Source organism: Somniosus microcephalus, chromosome 3 (assembly GCF_052327205.1).
Source record: "Somniosus microcephalus isolate GS21.2 chromosome 3, FLI_Smic_1.0, whole genome shotgun sequence".
NCBI lineage: Eukaryota > Metazoa > Chordata > Chondrichthyes > Squaliformes > Somniosidae > Somniosus > Somniosus microcephalus.
In genome coordinates, this window is record NC_140989.1 from 61,286,258 (window position 1) to 61,305,391 (window position 19,134).

Genomic DNA, 19,134 nt, shown 5'->3' on the forward strand with positions numbered 1-19,134 from the left:
AACCTTCTTTGGCTCCCCAGGCGTGCTGCTCAATACTTTCTTCATTATAGGAACGATGGGTGTGGCCCACTCGCTCCAGTCCACCTTGGACAGCACACCCGAATGCTCCAGACTCTCCAGTTCAGCTTCAACGGCTGGGCGGATCACGTATGGCCTTGAAAAATTTTGGGTTTGCGTTATCCTCAATCTTTATGGTTGCCTTTACTCCTTTTAGAGTCCCAAGTCCTTGTTGGAACACCTCTTCCGTGTCAGATAGAATTTGTGATAGACGTCCAGGTGCGACGTCATCATCCTTTTTGTCAGTCACAGTTAGCGCCAGAATGGAATGCCAATCCAATTGTATCTTTCGGATCCATTCACGTCCCAATAATGGTGGTCCTCCATCTCGTAGTATATACATATATAGTTTCTGTCTTTCCTTGCCGTTATATTTAACTGGCACCCTTATTTTTCCTCTGGGGTAGACCTTTTGCCCAGTGTATGTCTTCAATACAATGGACGTGTCCTTTAAGGGTATGTGTGAAAATAGCCGCTCATAGTCTTGTCGATTCATGACAGTTAGGGCTGATCCTGTGTCCAATTCCATCTTTACTGGGGACCCTGCTATCATGAGGGTGACCCAAATGGTTCGGTGATCTTCCTTTGTGATCACGTTGTGTAACTTTAGACAACTTAGTCCCCTGCTCCCGGAGTCCTTATCACTCTCCTGATCTTCCGAACTACTGTCTGTCAGTTTCTTTACTTTCCTGTACTGTTCCTTAATAGTTCTTGTCGTGTTGGTTTTCTTTCCCGACCTGCAGACTCTTGCTATATGTCCCATTTTTCCACATTGCCTGCATATTTTGTCCTTAAACCAGCAGTCCTTCTGCTCATGGGTTGTTCTGCCGCAGCGATAGCACTTTTCTGCTCCATACGCCATTTCGTTAGCGCTGTATTCTTATGGTTTCTGTTGTATTTCCGCAGCTCCCCGTGCTGCTGCTTCGTAGGATACTGCCACGCTGAAAGCCTGTTCCAGCGTCAGGTCCTTTTTTGAAAGTAGTCGTTTCTGGGTTCCTTCACTCTGGAGCCCGCAGACAAACTTATCCCGTAAGGTGTCTGCCAGTCCTGCTCCGAACTGGCAGTGCTTCGATAACTTGTGTAGTTCTGTAAGGTAGTCAGCATTGCTCTCATCTTTGTGCTGGTTTCTTTTATGGAACTTGAATCTTTCTGCTATCAGCAGCGGCGTAGGGTTTAGGTGTTCCTGTAATATATTAACAATTTCCTCAAAACTTTTCTCAATTGGTTTAGCTGGGGTAATTAAATTTCGCAATAGGCCGTACATACTCGCGCCCATCAAATTCAATAATACCGACGCCCTCTTCCCATCGGCCACCTCATTTGCCTTGCAGTACACTTCAATTCTTTCCACATACATGGTCCAGTCTTCTACCTCGTTGTCGAAAGCAGTGATACTGCCACTTTTCGGCATCTTGGGTGATTTAAAATGGCGCCTCCCACGCTTTTTCTTCTTCCCCAATGGAATAAAATGGCGCCTCCCGCGCTTTTCCTTCTTCCCCAACGGGATAAAATGGCGCCTCCCGCGCTTTTCCTTCTTCCCCTTGCTACCGCGCTGCTCCTAGCGTTCTACGGGGTAATGGCAGTGACTCGCGGCTTCGGCGCATCTCGCTTTCCTTCCCCCCCCGGTTTATTTTCACTCCGCTGCCCGGTTCTTGAGCACCGACCGCGCCCTGTGTGCTGCACCCTCTCTCTCTCGTTTTCTTTTCCCGGCGATGCTGCGTGGCTCGTTTTGTTGAGCCGCTCGATCGAGCTTGAGCCAGCCGCAGTCCGGAAGGGTCAGCGCACTACCTGCTACCAGCATGATTTGCTGGAACACTTTAACTGGGGAGCTAAGCACAGCTCTCCACAGTCTCTCCCGCAATCCTCCGAACACCGATGAATTCTTTGGGCGGTTGCCCGCGGTCGACGCCTGTTGCTCAGACTACGACCTCCAAGAAACCTCCTCTCAGGGCGAGATCCCCGTGAGATGATACCACACTGCAGGTGAGTTCGAACTTACTCGTCGCCACTGTAAAGTCCGCGCCTCAATAATACACGGACTTCGGGAGAACAGTTTAACAGGTACTTTACTGAACAGGAGGGCAACGTCAGACTGAAATACAGAAGCCTGCTAGGGCCTTTTATACAGGGGTGGTCACTGCCGGTACTGCAGTCTAAAACCAGTTCTTCCCTTAAAGGTACATACACAACAAGCCGCACACGAGTTCTGCTGCACAGGACTCAGATGAGGACTTCGATGGGGCGGCCTACAGAAGAATGCTCATAGTTTTGCACATTGAAATGCTTGGTGCATTGGCAGGCCTGTCAGAAAGCCTGACCGCAATGTCAAGGAGCATGCAGGAGTCCAGCACCAACCTTGCACAGGGCTTTGCTCAGAGCATGGAGCCCATCTTTCCAGCGTGGAAGGGGTGGGCAGATCCATTAGCACACTTGTGGACCCAACCAGCATGCAGCATTTGATGGGCGATGTCTCAGCATCCACTGCAGCACAAGCAGAAGTCACCCAATGTCTGAGTGCTGCAGTGGAAGCTCAGACTGAAGTCATGCAGGCTCATCTTGCCGCCACGCAAGCACAGACTGCTGCCATCATTGCTGGGTTTACCAGTGTTGAAAGGGCCTTGCAGGGTGCACAGCAGTCCAGCAATCTGTCCTCCAGCAGATTATTCAGATTGCTGAGGCGCCGCCCTGGAGGAGTGGCAGTGGCTCCGTGGAGGATGAACCTGCTGTCCTCTCTCACAATGACAGCATTTGTCCTTCCACCACTGCCACTGCGCCAGTGCCTTTGTTGTTGCCCATCAACCAGCCAGCCCAGACACCTGCCGCCCATGTTGATATGGTGCAGTCTACAGCCGGGCCTTCTAGGCCCACAGCTGCTCGAGGTCATCCTACAAGGCCATCTGCAGTCTCCCCCATTGAAAGTCAGCAGCCTTCCACCAGTCATGCTGCAGCTACTGCGTAGGAGCACTAGGACAGGCAAAGGCACACTGAAGATAGGCAATAAGCGAATGCACAAGGGTGATTAGTTGACTTTTGAATGAAATATTGTAATGGTTTGATTCATAAAATTGGTTTGGTCTTTTTGTTTGTGGTGGCTTTTATTGTAGCCAAGAGGACGCTATGATGGTCAGTAACAGAGGGAAGGGAAGGTGTGGGACCATCATTGAAAGGGGAATTGGGGTTGCGTTCAGTGGTACCGCAGTCGGTTGAGTCGATCACAGACAGCCCGGGCAGAAAGGGGCTGTCTGGGTTGCCTCCTCCCTTCCGCTTCCTCCTCCTCCTCTTCAGCGGGTCGACGTATGCCTGGTGGCAAGGACTGTGGCCTCATGATGACGATGTTGTAGAGCATGCAGCAGACCACGACGAATCTTGAGACGCGCTCTGGTGAGTACTACAGGGCTCCTCCAAAGTGGTCCAGGTGGCGGAAGCATTGTTTAAGGATGCCAATGGTCTGCTCTATCAGATACTGTGTGGCAGCATGGCTTTCATTATATGCATGCTGCCCACGTGTACTCGGGTTGCGCAGCGGATTCACGAGCCAGTTTAAAAAAAAAATTCATTCATGAGATGTGGGCATTGCTGTCATCCCTAATTGCCCTCGAGAAGGTGGTGGTGAGCCAGCTTCTTGAACCATTGCAGTCCGTGTGGTGAAGGTATTCCCACAATGCTGTTAGGAAGGGAGTTCCAGGATTTTGACCCAGCGACGATGAAGGAACGGCAATATGTTTCCAAGGCAGGATGATGTGTGACTTGGAGGGGAACTTGCAGGTGGTGGTTTTCCCATGCGCCTGCTGCTCTAGTCCTTCTAGGTGGTCAGCAGAGTGTCCTTGTCACCCAGTGGTTTGTCGTGGTAGCTCAAATGCTGATGTACAGCAGACTGCCGCAGAATGAAGGCATCATAGAATCATAGTAAAATTATGACACCGAAGGAGGCCATTCAGCCCATCGTGTCCATGCCGGTTGGAAAAGAGCTACCCAGCCTAATCCCACCTTCCAGCACTAGGTCCGTAGCCCTGTAGGTTACAGCTCTTCAAGTGCACATCCAAGTACTTTTTAAATGTGATGAGGGTTTCTGCCTCTACCACCCTTTCGGGCAGTGAGTTCCAGACCCCCACCACCCTCTGGGTGAAATGTTTTTTCCTCATCTCCCCTCTAATCCTTCTACCAACTACTTTAAATCTATGCCTCCTGGTTCTTGACCCCTCTGCTAAAGGAAATAGGTCCTTCCCATCCACTCTATCTAGGCCCCTCATAATTTTATACTTCTCAATTTACACCTGCTGCCAGGATACTGAGCATTGACTTGCATGATGCGCTGAGTATGGTCGCACACCAGCTAGAATGAGGGAGTGGAATCCCTTCCGGTTGCAGTATATCTCCGAATTGAGATGCGCCACCTGCAAAGCGACATTCAATGGTATCCTGCACCATGGGGAAGCCTGCTATCCTGGCAAAGCCACGTGCTCACTCCGCCTGCTTCTCTCTGGCAAGAGAGAATGAAATGTATTCAGCTCTCCTTACATACAGAGCCTCACTCACCTCCCTTATACAGTAGTGGACAGCGAACTGGGAGTTGTTACAGATGTCACCAGCTCCAGCCTGGAAGGAGCCCGACACGAAGAAGTTGAAGACCACGGTCACCTTTACAGCCACTAGCAATGCCATACTCGCCCTGGACTGAGGTTACAGGTCTGCCTGCAGCTGGTGGCAGATTTCAGTGAGCACCTCCTTAGTAAAGTGGAGATGTCGCATGCATTGTTCCTCGCTGAGGTTGAGGTAGGAGAATTGCTCCCTGAAGACCTTGGGTGAACATGCTATAATTCACCAGTTTTTCTGAGCCTATTGAGATCGGGGCTCGAGACCCCATGGATCTAACAAAACCTCATGAGTTATGTTACAAACGAAATTGCGACACCTCTCCTAAGTTTTTGGGGTCCAGAACAGACGCCAAGAAGTCCAATTCAGGAGCACAACGTAATGCCCTGGATAAGTGCCGGAAGTGCGAGCTACGCCATATTGGTCCGGACGGTTGATAGGCATCCCCAGCTGCCGTCTGCTGCAAATGCAGGCCTCATTTAAATGTTAGAATCAGGGTCCTGTGTCTTTCCTGAAACTGCTGTCTGTGCGTGCAGCAAGCGTCATTTTCTGTACCCGCCCAGCACATCATGGCAGGAATAATTGGGAAGGAGGTTTTAGAAGCGGTATATAAAGGGATACTCACCCCCTGACATAAATCGTGCCATTCATGTAGAAATGACTTATGAAATATACTGGGTAGCCTGCTGGTGGCGCTGTCCAGGGAGAGTATAAATACTCAGGCATGGGTCCAGCTTGCTCAGGGACATTTTGTAAACAGGAACTAGTGAAGGATAATATTCTATATTTCTTAAGGCTTTCTATATTTCTTAAGGCTAAAGGGATCAAGGGGTATGGGGAGAAAGCAGGGACCGGGTACTGAACTTGGATGATCAGCCATGATCGCATTGAATGGCGGAGCAGGCTAGAGGGGCCGAATGGCCTACTCCTGCTCCTATCTTCTATGTTTCTATGATAACTAGACTTCCATGTTGTGAAACAGTCGATTAAAGCCTTGTTTAATACTCTGACCAAGTGCCTAGTAGTTTTCTTACGTCGCCCCCCCCCCCCATTAAGGTAAGTCCCTGGTTAGTCATTTTAGGCTGCTGTTTGGCTGTTAAATACTTTGGAAGAGAGAGTTTGTGGAGGGCTACCCTGCTTCACTCATTTTTCTTGTTCACAATTGCTAAACATGAGCATGCTACTGGGCTTACTATTCAAGCTCCCAAATTAAGAGGTGGAGGAGGAGCAGCAGCAGCAAGGAAGACAGCAAAGACATGCACAGGCTGCCAGAAGAGGGCGAAGGAGGCAAGAGCACAGGAGGGATTACAGCATGCGGGTAACCCAGAAACTGATCATTATACCTGGACCTCACAGAAGAGGATTTACAATGCAACTGTACGAATAGCAATTTTATTCAGAATTTTCCTTAATGGTTTATGTTATGTTATGAATGTTACTTTTTGGTTGGGGAAACATTCAAGATTGTGGATCAGAGCAGGAACAATTTTTTCACCCAGAGGGTGATGGGGATCTGGAACTCACTACCTGAAAGGGTGGTAGAGGCAGAGACCCTCATCACATTTAAAAAGTACTTGGATATGCACTTGAAGTGCCGTAACCTACAAGGCTACGGACCAAGTGCTGGAAAGTGGGATTAGGGTGGATAGCTCTTTGTCGGCCGGCACGGACAAGATGGGCCGAATTGCCTCCTTTCTGTGCTGTAAATTTCTATGATTCTATGGACAAGATTGGTATTTATCAATTTGAGGTTGGTAGCTTTCTGTTACTTACTAATTCCTTGCTGTTACTTATGGACTGAATTGTATGGTTTTTGATTTGTTCATGTTTAGTCAATTAGTTATTTATTGGCGATTTAAGAGATAACTCCTCATTTCATCGATTCATTAATTTTCAGCCAATGTCCTGAGGTTTGACACTTTTGAAATGTGTGATGTAATGGGCACATGCTAGATGCCAGGCTTTTAATTAGATATATATATTTCGAGTAGCAATTTGGATTAAAAAAATTAAATATTCAGTATATTTTATAAAAGCAATATATTACAACTATGCAGGTATATAATGCCATCTTAATTTGATTTAGATCTATTCTTATATACTGTACCAAACAAAACATATCAAAAGAGAATTGAGCCAGATGAATAGCATTGTGAGCATTTGCCTTGTCAATTTGTAATCATAAGAACATAAGAAATAGGATCAGGAATAGGCCACTTGGCCCCTCGAGCCTGCTCTGCCATTCTATAAGATCATGGCTGATCTTGGGCTCAAAGCCACTTCTCAGCCCACTCCCCATAACCCCTCACTCCCTTATCTTGCAAAAGTTTGTCTATCTCCACCTTAAATGTATTTAATGACCCAGCCTCCACAGCTCTCTGGGGCAGAGAATTCCACAGGTTTACCACCCTCTGAGAGAAGAAATTCCTCCTCATCTCAGTTCTAAAAGGGCGACCCTTTATTCTGAAACTATGCCCGAGTTCTAGATTCCCCCACGAGGGGAAACATCCTCTCTGCATCTACCTTGTCGAGCCCCCTCAGTATCTTATACTGTATGTTTCAATAAGATCACCTCTCATTCTTCTAAATTCCAATGAGTCTAGGCCCAGCCTGCTCAACCTTTCCTCATAAATCAACCCCCTCATCTCTGGAATTAACCTAGTGAATCGTCTCTGAACTGCCTCCAATGCAAGTATATCCTTCCTTAAATGCGATTAATGGGACTAAAAGTCGATAAATCTCAAGGACCGGATGACCTACATCCTAGGGTTTTGAAAGAGGTGGCCATTGGGATAGCGGACGCATTGGTTGTCATCTTCCAAAATTCTATAGATTCTGGAAAGGTTCCTACAGATTGAAGGATAGCAAATGTAACCCCGCTATTTAAGAAAGCAGGGAGAGAGAAAATGGGGAACTACAGACCTGTTAGCCTCACATCAGTAGTTGGGAAAATGCTAGAATCTATAATAAAGGATGCAATAACTGGGCACTTAGAAACTAATATAAAATTGGGCCGAGTCAACATGGATTTCTGAAAGGGAAATCCTGTTTGACAAACCTATTGGAGTTCTTTGAGGATGTAACTAGTGGAGTAGACAAAGGGGAACTGGTAGATGTGGTGTATTTGGATTTTCAGAAGGCCTTCGATAAGGTCCCACACAAGAGGTTGGTGAACAAAATTAGGGCACATGGAATTGGGGGTAATATACTAGCATGGATTGAGATTTGGTTAACAGACAGAAAACAAAGAGTAGGGAAAAACAGATTTTTTTCAGGATGGCAGGCTGTGACTAGTGGGGTACCGCAAGAATCGGTGCTTGGACCCCAGCTATTCACAATCTATATCAATGATTTGGATGAGGGGACTAAATGTAACATTTCCAAATTTGCTGATGACACAAAGCTAGGTGGCAGTGGCAGTTGCGAAGAGGATGTGAAGAGGCTTCAAGGGGATCTCGACAGGCTCAGTGAGTGGGTGAGAACATGGCAGATGGATTATGATGTGGATAAATGTGAATGTTCTGGACCGATGGACATTTTTACATGCAGTAGCACCCTCTGGTGGTGGTTATTGTGTTAGCAGTGTGTTTGTATGAAGCAGAGGTCATTTGACCTTTGTTCCTTTCTTCCTGTGTGAGGTCATTTGACCTTTGTTCCTTTCTTCCTGTGTGAGGTCATTTGACCTTTGTTCCTTTCTTCCTGTGTGAGGTCATTTGACCTTTGTTCCTTTCTTCCTGTGTGAGGTCATTTGACCTTTGTTCCTTTCTCCCTGTGTGAGGTCATTTGACCTTTGTTCCTTTCTTCCTGTGTGAGGTCATTTGACCTTTGTTCCTTTCTTCCTGTGTAACACAGGAAGTAGAATTCCAGGAAGAACAATTCCAGGAAGAACCTGGCAGTAATGGATTTTCCATAAGGGTTTCACAATCCAATGTAATCTGATTTCATATGTTAGGCCAAGCGCAATATCTGTGAGTATCTTTGTTTCTTAGCATAATAGCAACTTTGTCAGAGTAGTATTTTGATAACACTGTTTATAAAAGGTTAATATTTGATAGTTATAGAAGTTAGTCCAAATGTTAGTTAGTTATACAATTAGTCTATTCTACTGTTGTAAATATGTTATATCTTATGTAATATCAAATGTATAGTACTCAGTTTATGTACAAAACATACTTTATCTTTGTTTACAGTTTCACAAATTGTTCAAATAAAGGCTTCAAACAGCAAACGGCTTCACGAAGAATTATTTTGAATAAGTGTTTAACTTGCTGGATAACTAGATAGGAGCACGTCTAGCGCGGCCAGTACAGTGAAGTTATCCACTTTGGTAGAAAAAACAGAAACTCAGAGTATTTCCTAAATGGTGAAAGATTGGGGAATGCAGATGCTCAAAGAGACCTGGGTGTCCTTGTACACGAGTCACTGAAAGTGAATGTGCAGGTGCAGCAAGCCATTTGGAAGGCAAATGGTATGCTGGCCTTCATTACAAGAGGATTTGAGTACAGGAGTAAGGAAGTCTTACTCCAATTATATAGGGCCTTGGTGAGACCACACCTGGAGTACTGTGTACAATTTTGGTCTCCTTACCTAAGGAAGGATATACTTGCCATAGAGGGAGTGCAACGAAGGTTCACGAGATTGATTCCTGGGATGGCGGGACTGTCGTATGAGAAGAGATTGAGTAAACTAGGCCTGTATTCTCTTGAATTCAGAAGAATGAGAGGGGATCTCATTGAAGCATACAAAATTATTACAGGGCTTGATTGGGTGGATGCTGGGAGAATGTTTCCCTTGGCTGGGGAGTCTAGAACCAAGGGCCACAGCCTCAAGATAAAGGGTAGGCCATTCAGGACTGAGATGAGAAGAAATTTATCACACAGAGGGTGGTGAATCTTTGGAATTCTCTACTCCAGAGGGTTGTGGAGGCTCAGTCATTGGGTATATTCAAAACAGATGTCGATAGATTTCTGACTAGTAAGGACATCAAGGGATATGGCGATAAGGCTGGTGAATGGAATTGAGGCAGAAGATCAGCCATGATCTCATTCAATGGTGGAGCAGGCTCGAAGGGCCGAATGGCCTACTCCTGCTCCTATTTCTTATGTTATGAGACCAAAACTCTACGCAGTACTCAAGGTGTGGTCTCACTAATATCCTGTACAGTTGTAGCAGGACTTACCTGCTTTTATACTCCAACCCCCTTGAAATAAAGGCCAACATTCCATTTGCCTTTTTGATTACTTGCTGTACCTGCATGCTAACTTTTTGTGTTTCATGCACAAGGACCCCCAGGTCCCTTTGAACTGTAGCATTTTGTAATCTCTTTCCATTTAAATAATAGTTTGCTTTTTTATTTTCCCTGCCAAAGTGGATAACCTCGCACTTTCCCACATTATACTCCATGTGCCAAATGTTTGCCCACTCACTTAGCCTGTCTATATCCCTTTGCAGATTCTTTGGGCTGGATTTTGTCAGTGGGGACGTGATGGAGGCGGGACTCCCACTTTTTGGGTTGTTGTCCCGCCTCCATCGATTTGTGGCCAACCCACATGATTTCCCTTGATTGACCTTGTTGAGACCGCCCAGCGGGCTCAGCAGGCCAATTAAGGGACACCCGGTTACAGGTGACATCAGGGATTGACATTTCATCTGTCAAGAGCTTTTGACAGATGAAATATCAGCGTTTGACAGCTCTGTGAAGCTGTCAAACACTGACAATCTGACTTCTAACTTGAATCCTTCTCCACAGACTCAGTTAGAAATCTCTCCAGAACAGAAAGCAGAATGTTGCAGCTTTTGACAGCTCGCAGCCATTCTGCTTTCTGTGCCGGTGAGATGAGGGACTCCCGAGACCTGAAGGAAGGAAGGCTGTAAAGGTAAGTAAAACTTATTTAAACACTTTACACACACCAAACACACTTACCTCTGTACTCATGCACCCATCACTCACCTGAACACCGGACATCTCGAACCCTCCAAGGCCTTCAGCCCGACGGTCCGCCTCGCTAACTTGGTGTGGTTTGGAGCCGTCGGGCAGCCCACACTTCAGGGCTAAAAATAGGGATTAGGCCAAAACCTGCCTCTTAACTACCTGTTAACAGGCAGTTAATTGGCACTAATCCCTTTCCCGCCTCGGGGAGGCGGCTCCCAGCACAGGTTGGATACCCGCCTCCTGGGAAACGGGCATGGAGGCGGATTGGGGACGGGAAGGGTTCGTGCCCCCCGATTCTGCAATCTTCCCCCCACTCCTGCCTCCAAACCCGTCTCCACGGGGCTTGGAAATTCAAGCCCTTTGAGTCCTCTGCACCACTTGCTTTCCCACCCATCTTTGTATCATCTGCAAACTTGGCTACATTACACTCGGCCCCTTCATCCAAGTCATTAATGTAGATTGTAAATAGTTGAGGCCCCAGTACCGATCCCTGTGGCACCCCACTAGTTACCGTTTGCCAACCGGAAAATTACCCATTAATCCCGACTCTCTGCTTTCTGTTATTTAGCCAATTCTCTATCCATGCTAATATATTACCCCCAATTCCGTGAGCTCTTATCTTATGCAGTAACCTTTTATGTGGCACCTTATCGAATGTCTTCTGGAAATTCAAATACACCACATCCACTGGCTCACCTTTGTCCACCCTGCTCGTTACATCCTCAAATCAACTTATCATTGTCTATTTGCTATGAACAGCAAATGTGACCATTTTCAAAGTACACAACATACAATTTATACAGGGAATGCGATTTTTCCAAAACACCTAAAGACTATCCATTCCCATTGGCAACAAGTGTACTATGAAATTAAATTCCAAAATAGAAAATGCAAAATTCAGCTGTCTTAAATCACTTGGAGGTAGGGTTTAATTATTTCCTTCATATAAAAAAAACTCTTTCCCCTGGCCCTAACCAATAAATGAGACTGCTCAAATTGCTGATCTGAATTAAATGCAATCTGAAAGAGTTAACTTTTATTCAAATGCTTTTAGTTTTTGTTTGGCCTACACTCAAACTACATGCAGAGCATTTTTAAAACATTATGGCCCCAGCATAAGTCAGGAAGGCATGTTTTGCAAGAGCTTAACTTGACTTCAGCTGAACTCGGTTGTGTTTCTGAGTTCAGCTCATTTAAATGATTGGAGCAAATACTAGGAAGTTTACCACCTGGGATTCGGTGCTCGCTCCAAATCAGAGGAAGAAAGTAGGACACTGCTGTAAAGGTGTTTATCAGCACAAATCCTCAGGTGCTTTTCAGCCTGCTGGCTTCTGTCAGGAATTACTGCGGTATCTTATTTTATATACTTAACATTTTTGATGCATTGAATAGAATTAAACAAATCAGAATAACCATTCTTCCCTCATAAAAACAGGCTTAGATGTTCACTATTTGATCGATATTTCTAACAAAATGCACTTACCATTCGTGGTCCTTGTACGTGACTTGTAACATCTGAAAAATTATATTAGCAAATTTTAAGGCAAGTTCCAATCATGCCTAATTTTACCTTACAATACCCTGTAGTTTGTGAACATTCGTACATGCGAGATTGATTGTATTAGAGTTAAATCATAAAGGAAATCTATAGCAGGTTAACTAAACAATTATTAATCAGGGAAACCAAAAATAAATAAAAGAAAGGTAGAATGCTGATTGACTTCTGGTATACCACAAAGGAAAAATGTTAGATTTACATGCACGTATGGATAAATGTTGAAGTATATTACTTCCGGGTTCATTTTAAAAGAAAACAATATTGAATACAACCCATTCTTAATAAAATAATCATTGTTTTCTTAGCATAAACATGCACAACTGCGTAATAGAGTGACCGATACTGACAAATAAGGACACAGCATACAAAAGTCCCTTTCTTTCTGGTGCACTGTGGACTATTACCATTATCTACAAAACAAAATGAAGTTCAGCCCATGTGTGAGGAGAATTAATTAACATTGAGCTATGTGTCAACTGTAGAATTTAAGTCCTCTTAATTCTAATGCAATCAAAATGTAAACAAAATAAATCTTGAACTGTTGGATTCAATTTACATTTAGTTCGATTAAATCAAAGCAATTGGATTAATTTATTTAATTATTTCAGACATGCTCTGAACCTAATCAACATTATTTTCGAAACAAAGTGGAATACCCAATTACCTCTGAATATAAAATAGTGGAAGCTGGGAGTGGTCAGAAGACAGCAATTTCATCAAGGGGTTCAGACAATATCTGAAACTACATGGGTGAAACTTAAATGGTTAACCAACCTCCAAGTGAACCCAGGTGAGATTACAGCTTCAAAATCACTGCATTATATTATTTTTTCCTAATTATTATTACATATACTATGAACTTTACAGGCATTGTTTCATACTTTTTGATGAAGTAACAGGGAGGATCGAAGAAGGGAATGCAATGGATGTTGTCTACATGGATTTTAGGAAGGCATTTGACAAAGTATCACTTAGAAGGCTGGTTATCAAAATTGAGGGTCATGGAATAGGTGGGTCAGTGGCAGCTTGGATAAGGAATTGGCTTAAGGACAGAAAAAAGCGAGTTGTGGTAAATGGCTGTTTTTCAGACTGGAGGATGGTAGACAGTGGTGTTCCCCAAGGGTCAGTGCTGGGTCCACTGCTTTTTTTGATATATATAAATGACCTGGAAATTGGAATACAAAGTAGAATTTCTAAATTTGCCGATAACACCAAACTTGAGGGTGTGGCAAACAGTGAGGGTGATACCAATCGACTGCAACGGGACACAGAAAGGCTAGCAGAATGGGCAGACAAGTGGCAGATTGAATTTAATACAGAGAAGTGTGAGGTGATGCATTTTGGCAGAAGGAACAGGGAGAGGCAATATACACATAATGACACAGTTTTAAAGAGTGTGCAGGGACAGAGGGACCTGGGAGTTAATGTGCATAGGTCCCTGAAGGTGGCAGGACATATTGAGAGAGTGGTTAGCAAAGCATATGAGATCTTGGGTTTCATAAATAGAGGTATTGAGTACAAAAGTAGAGAAGTTATGCTGAATCTTTATAAAGCGCTGGTTAGGCCACAACTGGAGTATTGCGTCCAGTTCTGGTCACCACACTTTAGGAAGGATGTGAAGGCCCTTGAGAGGGTGCAGAGGAGATTTACCAGAATGGTTCTGGGGATGGGGGATCTTAGCTACAAGGACAGGTTGGAGAAGCTGGATTTGTTTTCATTAGAGCAAAGGAGGTTGCGGGGTGATTTGATAGAGGTGTACAAGATTATGATGGGTCTGGATAGGCTAGACGGGGAAAGGCTGTTCCCACTAGTTGATGGTACAAGGACTAGGGGACACAGATCTAAGGTTTTGGGCAAGAGATACAGGGGGGATGTGAGGGAAAACTTTTTTACGCAGTGAGTGGTGAGGACCTGGAGCTCTCTGCCGATAGTGGTGGATGCGGACAGACTCAATCCTTTCAAGGGGAGACTGGATAGGCACTTGAGGGAAATAAACTTGCAGGGCTACGGGGATAGAGCGGGGGAATGGGACTGACTCGCTTGCTCTGCAGAGAGCCGGCATGGACTCGATGGGCCAAATGGCCTCTTTCTGTGCCATTATGACACTATGACTCAGTCTTGAATTATTTTTGTTTATTGGCAGCAACTGTCCTGGTGGACTGCAACACCCAGCGTGATATAGATCATTAATGCTTGATTGCATCTAAACTAAAGTATTAATCGTGACGCAGTTGCTTATTAAGTGATAATCAATAACTTTTTACTGGGAAATAATTCAGTCAGCTATTATTAAAATGGGGTAGTTTGGGTTAAACATAAAATAGGAACTACATCAGAAAGTTACACATTTTTATTGGTCTGCCATTGGATACAAATCAAAACTGTGATCATCTAACCTTCTTGCAAACATTCTTTGTACTTTATTATGCCAGGTTAGCAAAACTCACCAAGACTTATTCCAGTCTTTGCAGTTTTCTCCCCACCTCATTTGTGTGGTGATTCATGTGGAGGCATAATTCTCTGGATGCTGGCGGTCATCTGGTACCTCACCCAAGTGGGTAATTTTTAACTTAAGCTTTGACAGTGAGTGTTGGCAGGCTATTTAATTGTGGGGGCATCATAGCACAGCCACATCCTGTCCTGACTTGACATGCATAAACACTATCTAGCTGGGTCAGAAAGAGCAAACCCTGCTGAGGTTTCCCCTCTCATTAAACCAGAACACTGAGGCGGATTTTAATTTCGCACAAACTGGCTGAGATTAATTCAGCATAGTGCCACGTTGTACAGTCAATTCTTAAAATAAAGCACCATATTAATCCACTTCAGAAATCTAAGGCCTGAATTTTCTGGGGTGGCAGCGGGCATGATCGGTGGCGGGTTGGATGGGAAAGTTGTTATTTTTGACAGCGCATCGGGAACCCAGCGTGATTTAGATCATTAATGCGGCGGGGGACCCAATTGAGATGATTATCAGGTAGTTGACAGGCACTTAAGAGCCTTTTTTCACTTAATTTTTAAATATACCTGCATGGCCACGGGATTCATGCAGCTCGGGAACCACGTCTGTCAACCTGAGGTGGGAGTTCTGTGGCCATTGCTTCAGTAATCACTTGACAGCATCAAATGTTCAGTGAAAGCTCCCACCTGACAGATGATCACTTTCCTCAGGCAGAAGCTGTTGCTCAGTCCATTTCCAGCACAGATTCTGCAGGCTGCAAGTGTTTCCAGCAAAGTCTCCATCCGGTGTCACCTCATTGAAAGAACTCTCTCCATTGACAGAATGCTTCTGTCATCTGTACTTCACCTGCCATCTATTCCATCAACATGGGTGACGTTTATACTGTCTCACCTTGGTCCTCAGAATCAGACCACGATGAGCCTGAACACCAGCAGCATCAGGTACACCAGCAGCACCAACAACACCACCAACGTTCTCCGTAATCACCTGATGCTGCACAGGACACAGAGCATCAGCACCCGAGCACACTGCTGCCTGGGATGCCAGGGATGGCCTCATCATGGCCAGATTTAGTTAACTTTATGCTGTACACCCATATGGCTGCCACAAGATGCACCAGCCCACACCAACACCATAAAGCATCCCTACAATGACCAAGCCATTCCTTTCACACTCATCACCATTGCAGGGGGTACCGTTCTGTCTCACCATTCACTGCAACTCACTAAACCACTTCCAGAGGGGCACACAAATCTGTCCAAGAATGCAAAGTGTTGAAAATAAAGATTTTTATGTTTGACACATTAACAGAAACTTTACATAAACATTGCATAAAACTCCCAAGTGGCTACCCATGTGTTTTGTTAGTTGTTATGATTGCACTAGGATGAGGGCGAGTGTGAGAGGTGGCTAGCAAGATGGGGATGTGATAATGTAGATAGGGAGGGTTGGGTGGAGGTGCAAGGTATGTTGGTGTGAGTAAGGATGTGCAGGAGTAGGGTAGGGAACATAAGAATATAAGAAATAGGAGCAGGAGTAGGCCAATCGGCCCCTCGAGCCTGCTCCGCCATTCAATAAGATCATGGCTGATCTGATCCTGACCGCCAATCCACTATCACAGAACCATCTCCTGAATCTAACAGAATTAGACACACGAAATAGGAGCAGGATCAGGCTACACGGCCCCTGGGCCCGCTCCGCTACCCACAGGGCCATGACCGATCCGAACCTAGACTCATGTCCAAATTCCTGCCCGCTCCCCGTAACCCTTAATTCCCTTTACTTCTAGGAAACTGTCTATTTCTGTTTTAAATTTATGTAATGATGTAGCTTCTACAGCTTTTTGGGGCAGCATATTCCATGGACCTACCACCCTCTGAGTGAAGTAGTTCCTCCTCATCTCAGTTTTGAAAGAGCAGCCCCTTATTCTAAGACTATGCCCCCTAGTTCTAGTTTCACCCATCATCGGGAACATCTTCCCCGCATCCACCCGATCCAACCCCTTCACAATCTTATATGTTTCAATAAGATCGCCTCTCATTCTTCTGAACTCCAATGAGTAGAGTCCCAATCTACTCAACCTCTCCTCATATGTCCATCCCCTCATCCCCGGGATTAACCGAGTGAACCTTCTTGTACAGACTCGAGAGCAAGTATGTCCTTTCTTAAGTGTGGACACCAAAACTGTACGCAGTATTCCAGGTGCGGTCTCACCAATACCTTGTACAACTGAAGCAATACCTCCCTATTTTTATATTCTATCCCCCTAGCAATGAAAGCCAACATTCCATTGGCCTTCTTAATCACTTGCTGCACCTGCATACTAACCTTTTGAGTTTCGTGCACCAGGACCCCCAGATCCCTTTGTACTTCAGTACTTTCCAGTTTCTTGCCATTATGATAATAACTTGCTCTACGATTTTTCCTGCCAAAGTGCATAACCTCACACTTTCCAGTATTGTATTCCATCTGCCAAATCTCTGCCCACTTACTTAGCCTGTCGACGTCCCCTTGCAGGTTTTTTATGTCCTCCTCACTCACTACTTTCCCTCCCATCTTAGTATCATCTGCAAACTTTGATATGTTACACTCGGTCCCCTCCTCCAAATCGTTAATATAGATTGTAAAGAGTTGGGGACCCAGCACTGACCCCTGCGGAACACCACTAGTTACTGATTGCCAGTCTGAGAATGAACCATTTATCCCAACTCTCTGCCTTCTGTTAGATAGCCAATCCTCTATCCATGCCAAAATATTACCCCCAATCCCGTGATTTTTTATCTTAAGCAATAATCTTTTGTGTGGCACCTTGTCAAGTGCCTTTTGGAAGTCTAAATACACTACGTCCACTGGTTCCCCTTTATCCACCCTATACGTTACTTCCTCAAAGAACTCCAGCAAATTTGTCAAACATGACTTCCCCTTCATAAAACCATGCTGACTTTGTCCTATTAAATTATGATTATCCAAATGTCCTGTTACTGTCTCCTTAATAATGGACTCCAAAATTTTACCTACCACAGATGTTAGGCTAACCGGTCTATAGTTTCCAGCCTTCTGTCTACTGCCCTTTTTAAATAAGGGTGTTACATTAGCAGTTTTCCAGTCTGCCGGGACCTTTGCCGAGTCCAGGGAGTTTTGGAAAATTATTACCAATGCATCCACAATCCCTACCGCCACTTCCCTCAAGACCCTAGGATGTAAGCCATCAGGTCCAGGTGATTTATCCGCCTTGAGTCCCATTATTTTACCGAGTACCACTTCCTTAGTGATTTTGACCGTGTTTAGCTCCTCCCCCCCTTTAGCCACCTGTTTGTCCAGTGTTGGGATATTTTTAGTGTCTTCTACTGTAAAGACTGATGTAAAATATTCATTCAGTGTTTTTGCCATCTCCATATTTCCCACCATTAATTTCCCGGTCTCATCCTCTAAGGGACCAAGATTTACTTTAGCCACCCTTTTTCTTTTTATATAACTATAAAAACTCTTACTATCTGTTTTTATATTTTTTGCTCATTTACTTTCATAATCTATCTTCCCTTTCTTAATCAATCTTTTTGTTATTTTTTGCTGTCTTTTAAAGTTTCCCCAATCCTCTATCCTCCCACTAGATTTGGCTACCTTATATGCCCTTGTTTTTAGTCGAATACTATCCTTAATTTCTTTACTTAGCCACGGATGGCTGTCTTTTCTTTTACACCCTTTTCTGCTCAGTGGAATATATTTTTTTTGGAAGTTGTAAAATAACTCCTTAAATGTACACCACTGATCATGTATCGTCTTACCCTTTAATCTATTTTCCCAATCCAATTGTCGCGACCTGCAATGGACACTGACCGCACCGGACCTGCCCAGGTAGGCAAAATTCCGGCCTAAGTGTTGGGATTTATTTTGAATAGTGTTCTATGATAGTGTTTACTTTTGAAGAGCGATTTAGTTACAAGGCAGAGTGATGGGGATGTGACGAGAGGCATAGCAGGATGCAGTTGAGTGTGGCTCCTGATCTAATGAGATCATTGAAACATTTGCGGCACTGCACCCAGTTCCTCCTGACCACATCCCTGCTTGTGGCCTCCTCTGCAATCTGAAACCAGGCTGTCTTGGTCTCCTGGGGAGGGCTCTTCTGCCCATCGGAAGAGAAGAGGACCTTCCTGCATGCTCTGACTCCCTCCATAAACATATGGAGGGAGTCATCGGAGAACCTGGGTGCAGCTCTCTGCCTCTGTGCAGTCATTGTCAGTGTTTGCAGCACTCCAATACTGTAGTGCACTGACGGTAATATGTTAGATAAAACTTCAAATGTGTTGTGGCCATGGTCCCTTTAAAGATCCCAGCTGAAAACGCGTCATGAATGACGTCACCAGACCTGCTCCATCTCATTGGGCTGGGTAACACGCTGGGTGGGCTTAATAGGCCCCATTAAGGTAAGTTCATTTTCAACAGCGGGATTGAACCAGCAGCGGGGTCGCGACCTGCAATGGACACTGACCGCACCGGACCTGCCCAGGTAGGCAAAATTCCGGCCTAAGTGTT

At 44.9% G+C, this 19,134-nt stretch overlaps 1 protein-coding gene across 5 annotated transcripts in view; it reads right to left on the reverse strand.

Annotated features, from left to right (window-relative positions):
* mta3 (metastasis associated 1 family, member 3) overlaps positions 1-19,134 on the reverse strand; it is a 383,768-nt gene that overhangs the window by 105,097 nt on the left and 259,537 nt on the right. For 3 of the 5 annotated variants that reach the window (XM_085980730.1, XM_085980717.1, XM_085980708.1), the window contains exon 18: positions 12,066-12,097. In XM_085980730.1, the coding sequence (XP_085836856.1) occupies positions 12,066-12,097 (32 nt within the window). Of the gene's footprint in view, positions 1-12,065; positions 12,098-12,804; positions 12,883-19,134 lie in introns of those variants that run through there. The other 2 variants (XR_015076459.1, XR_015076457.1) reach the window with 1 other exon arrangement.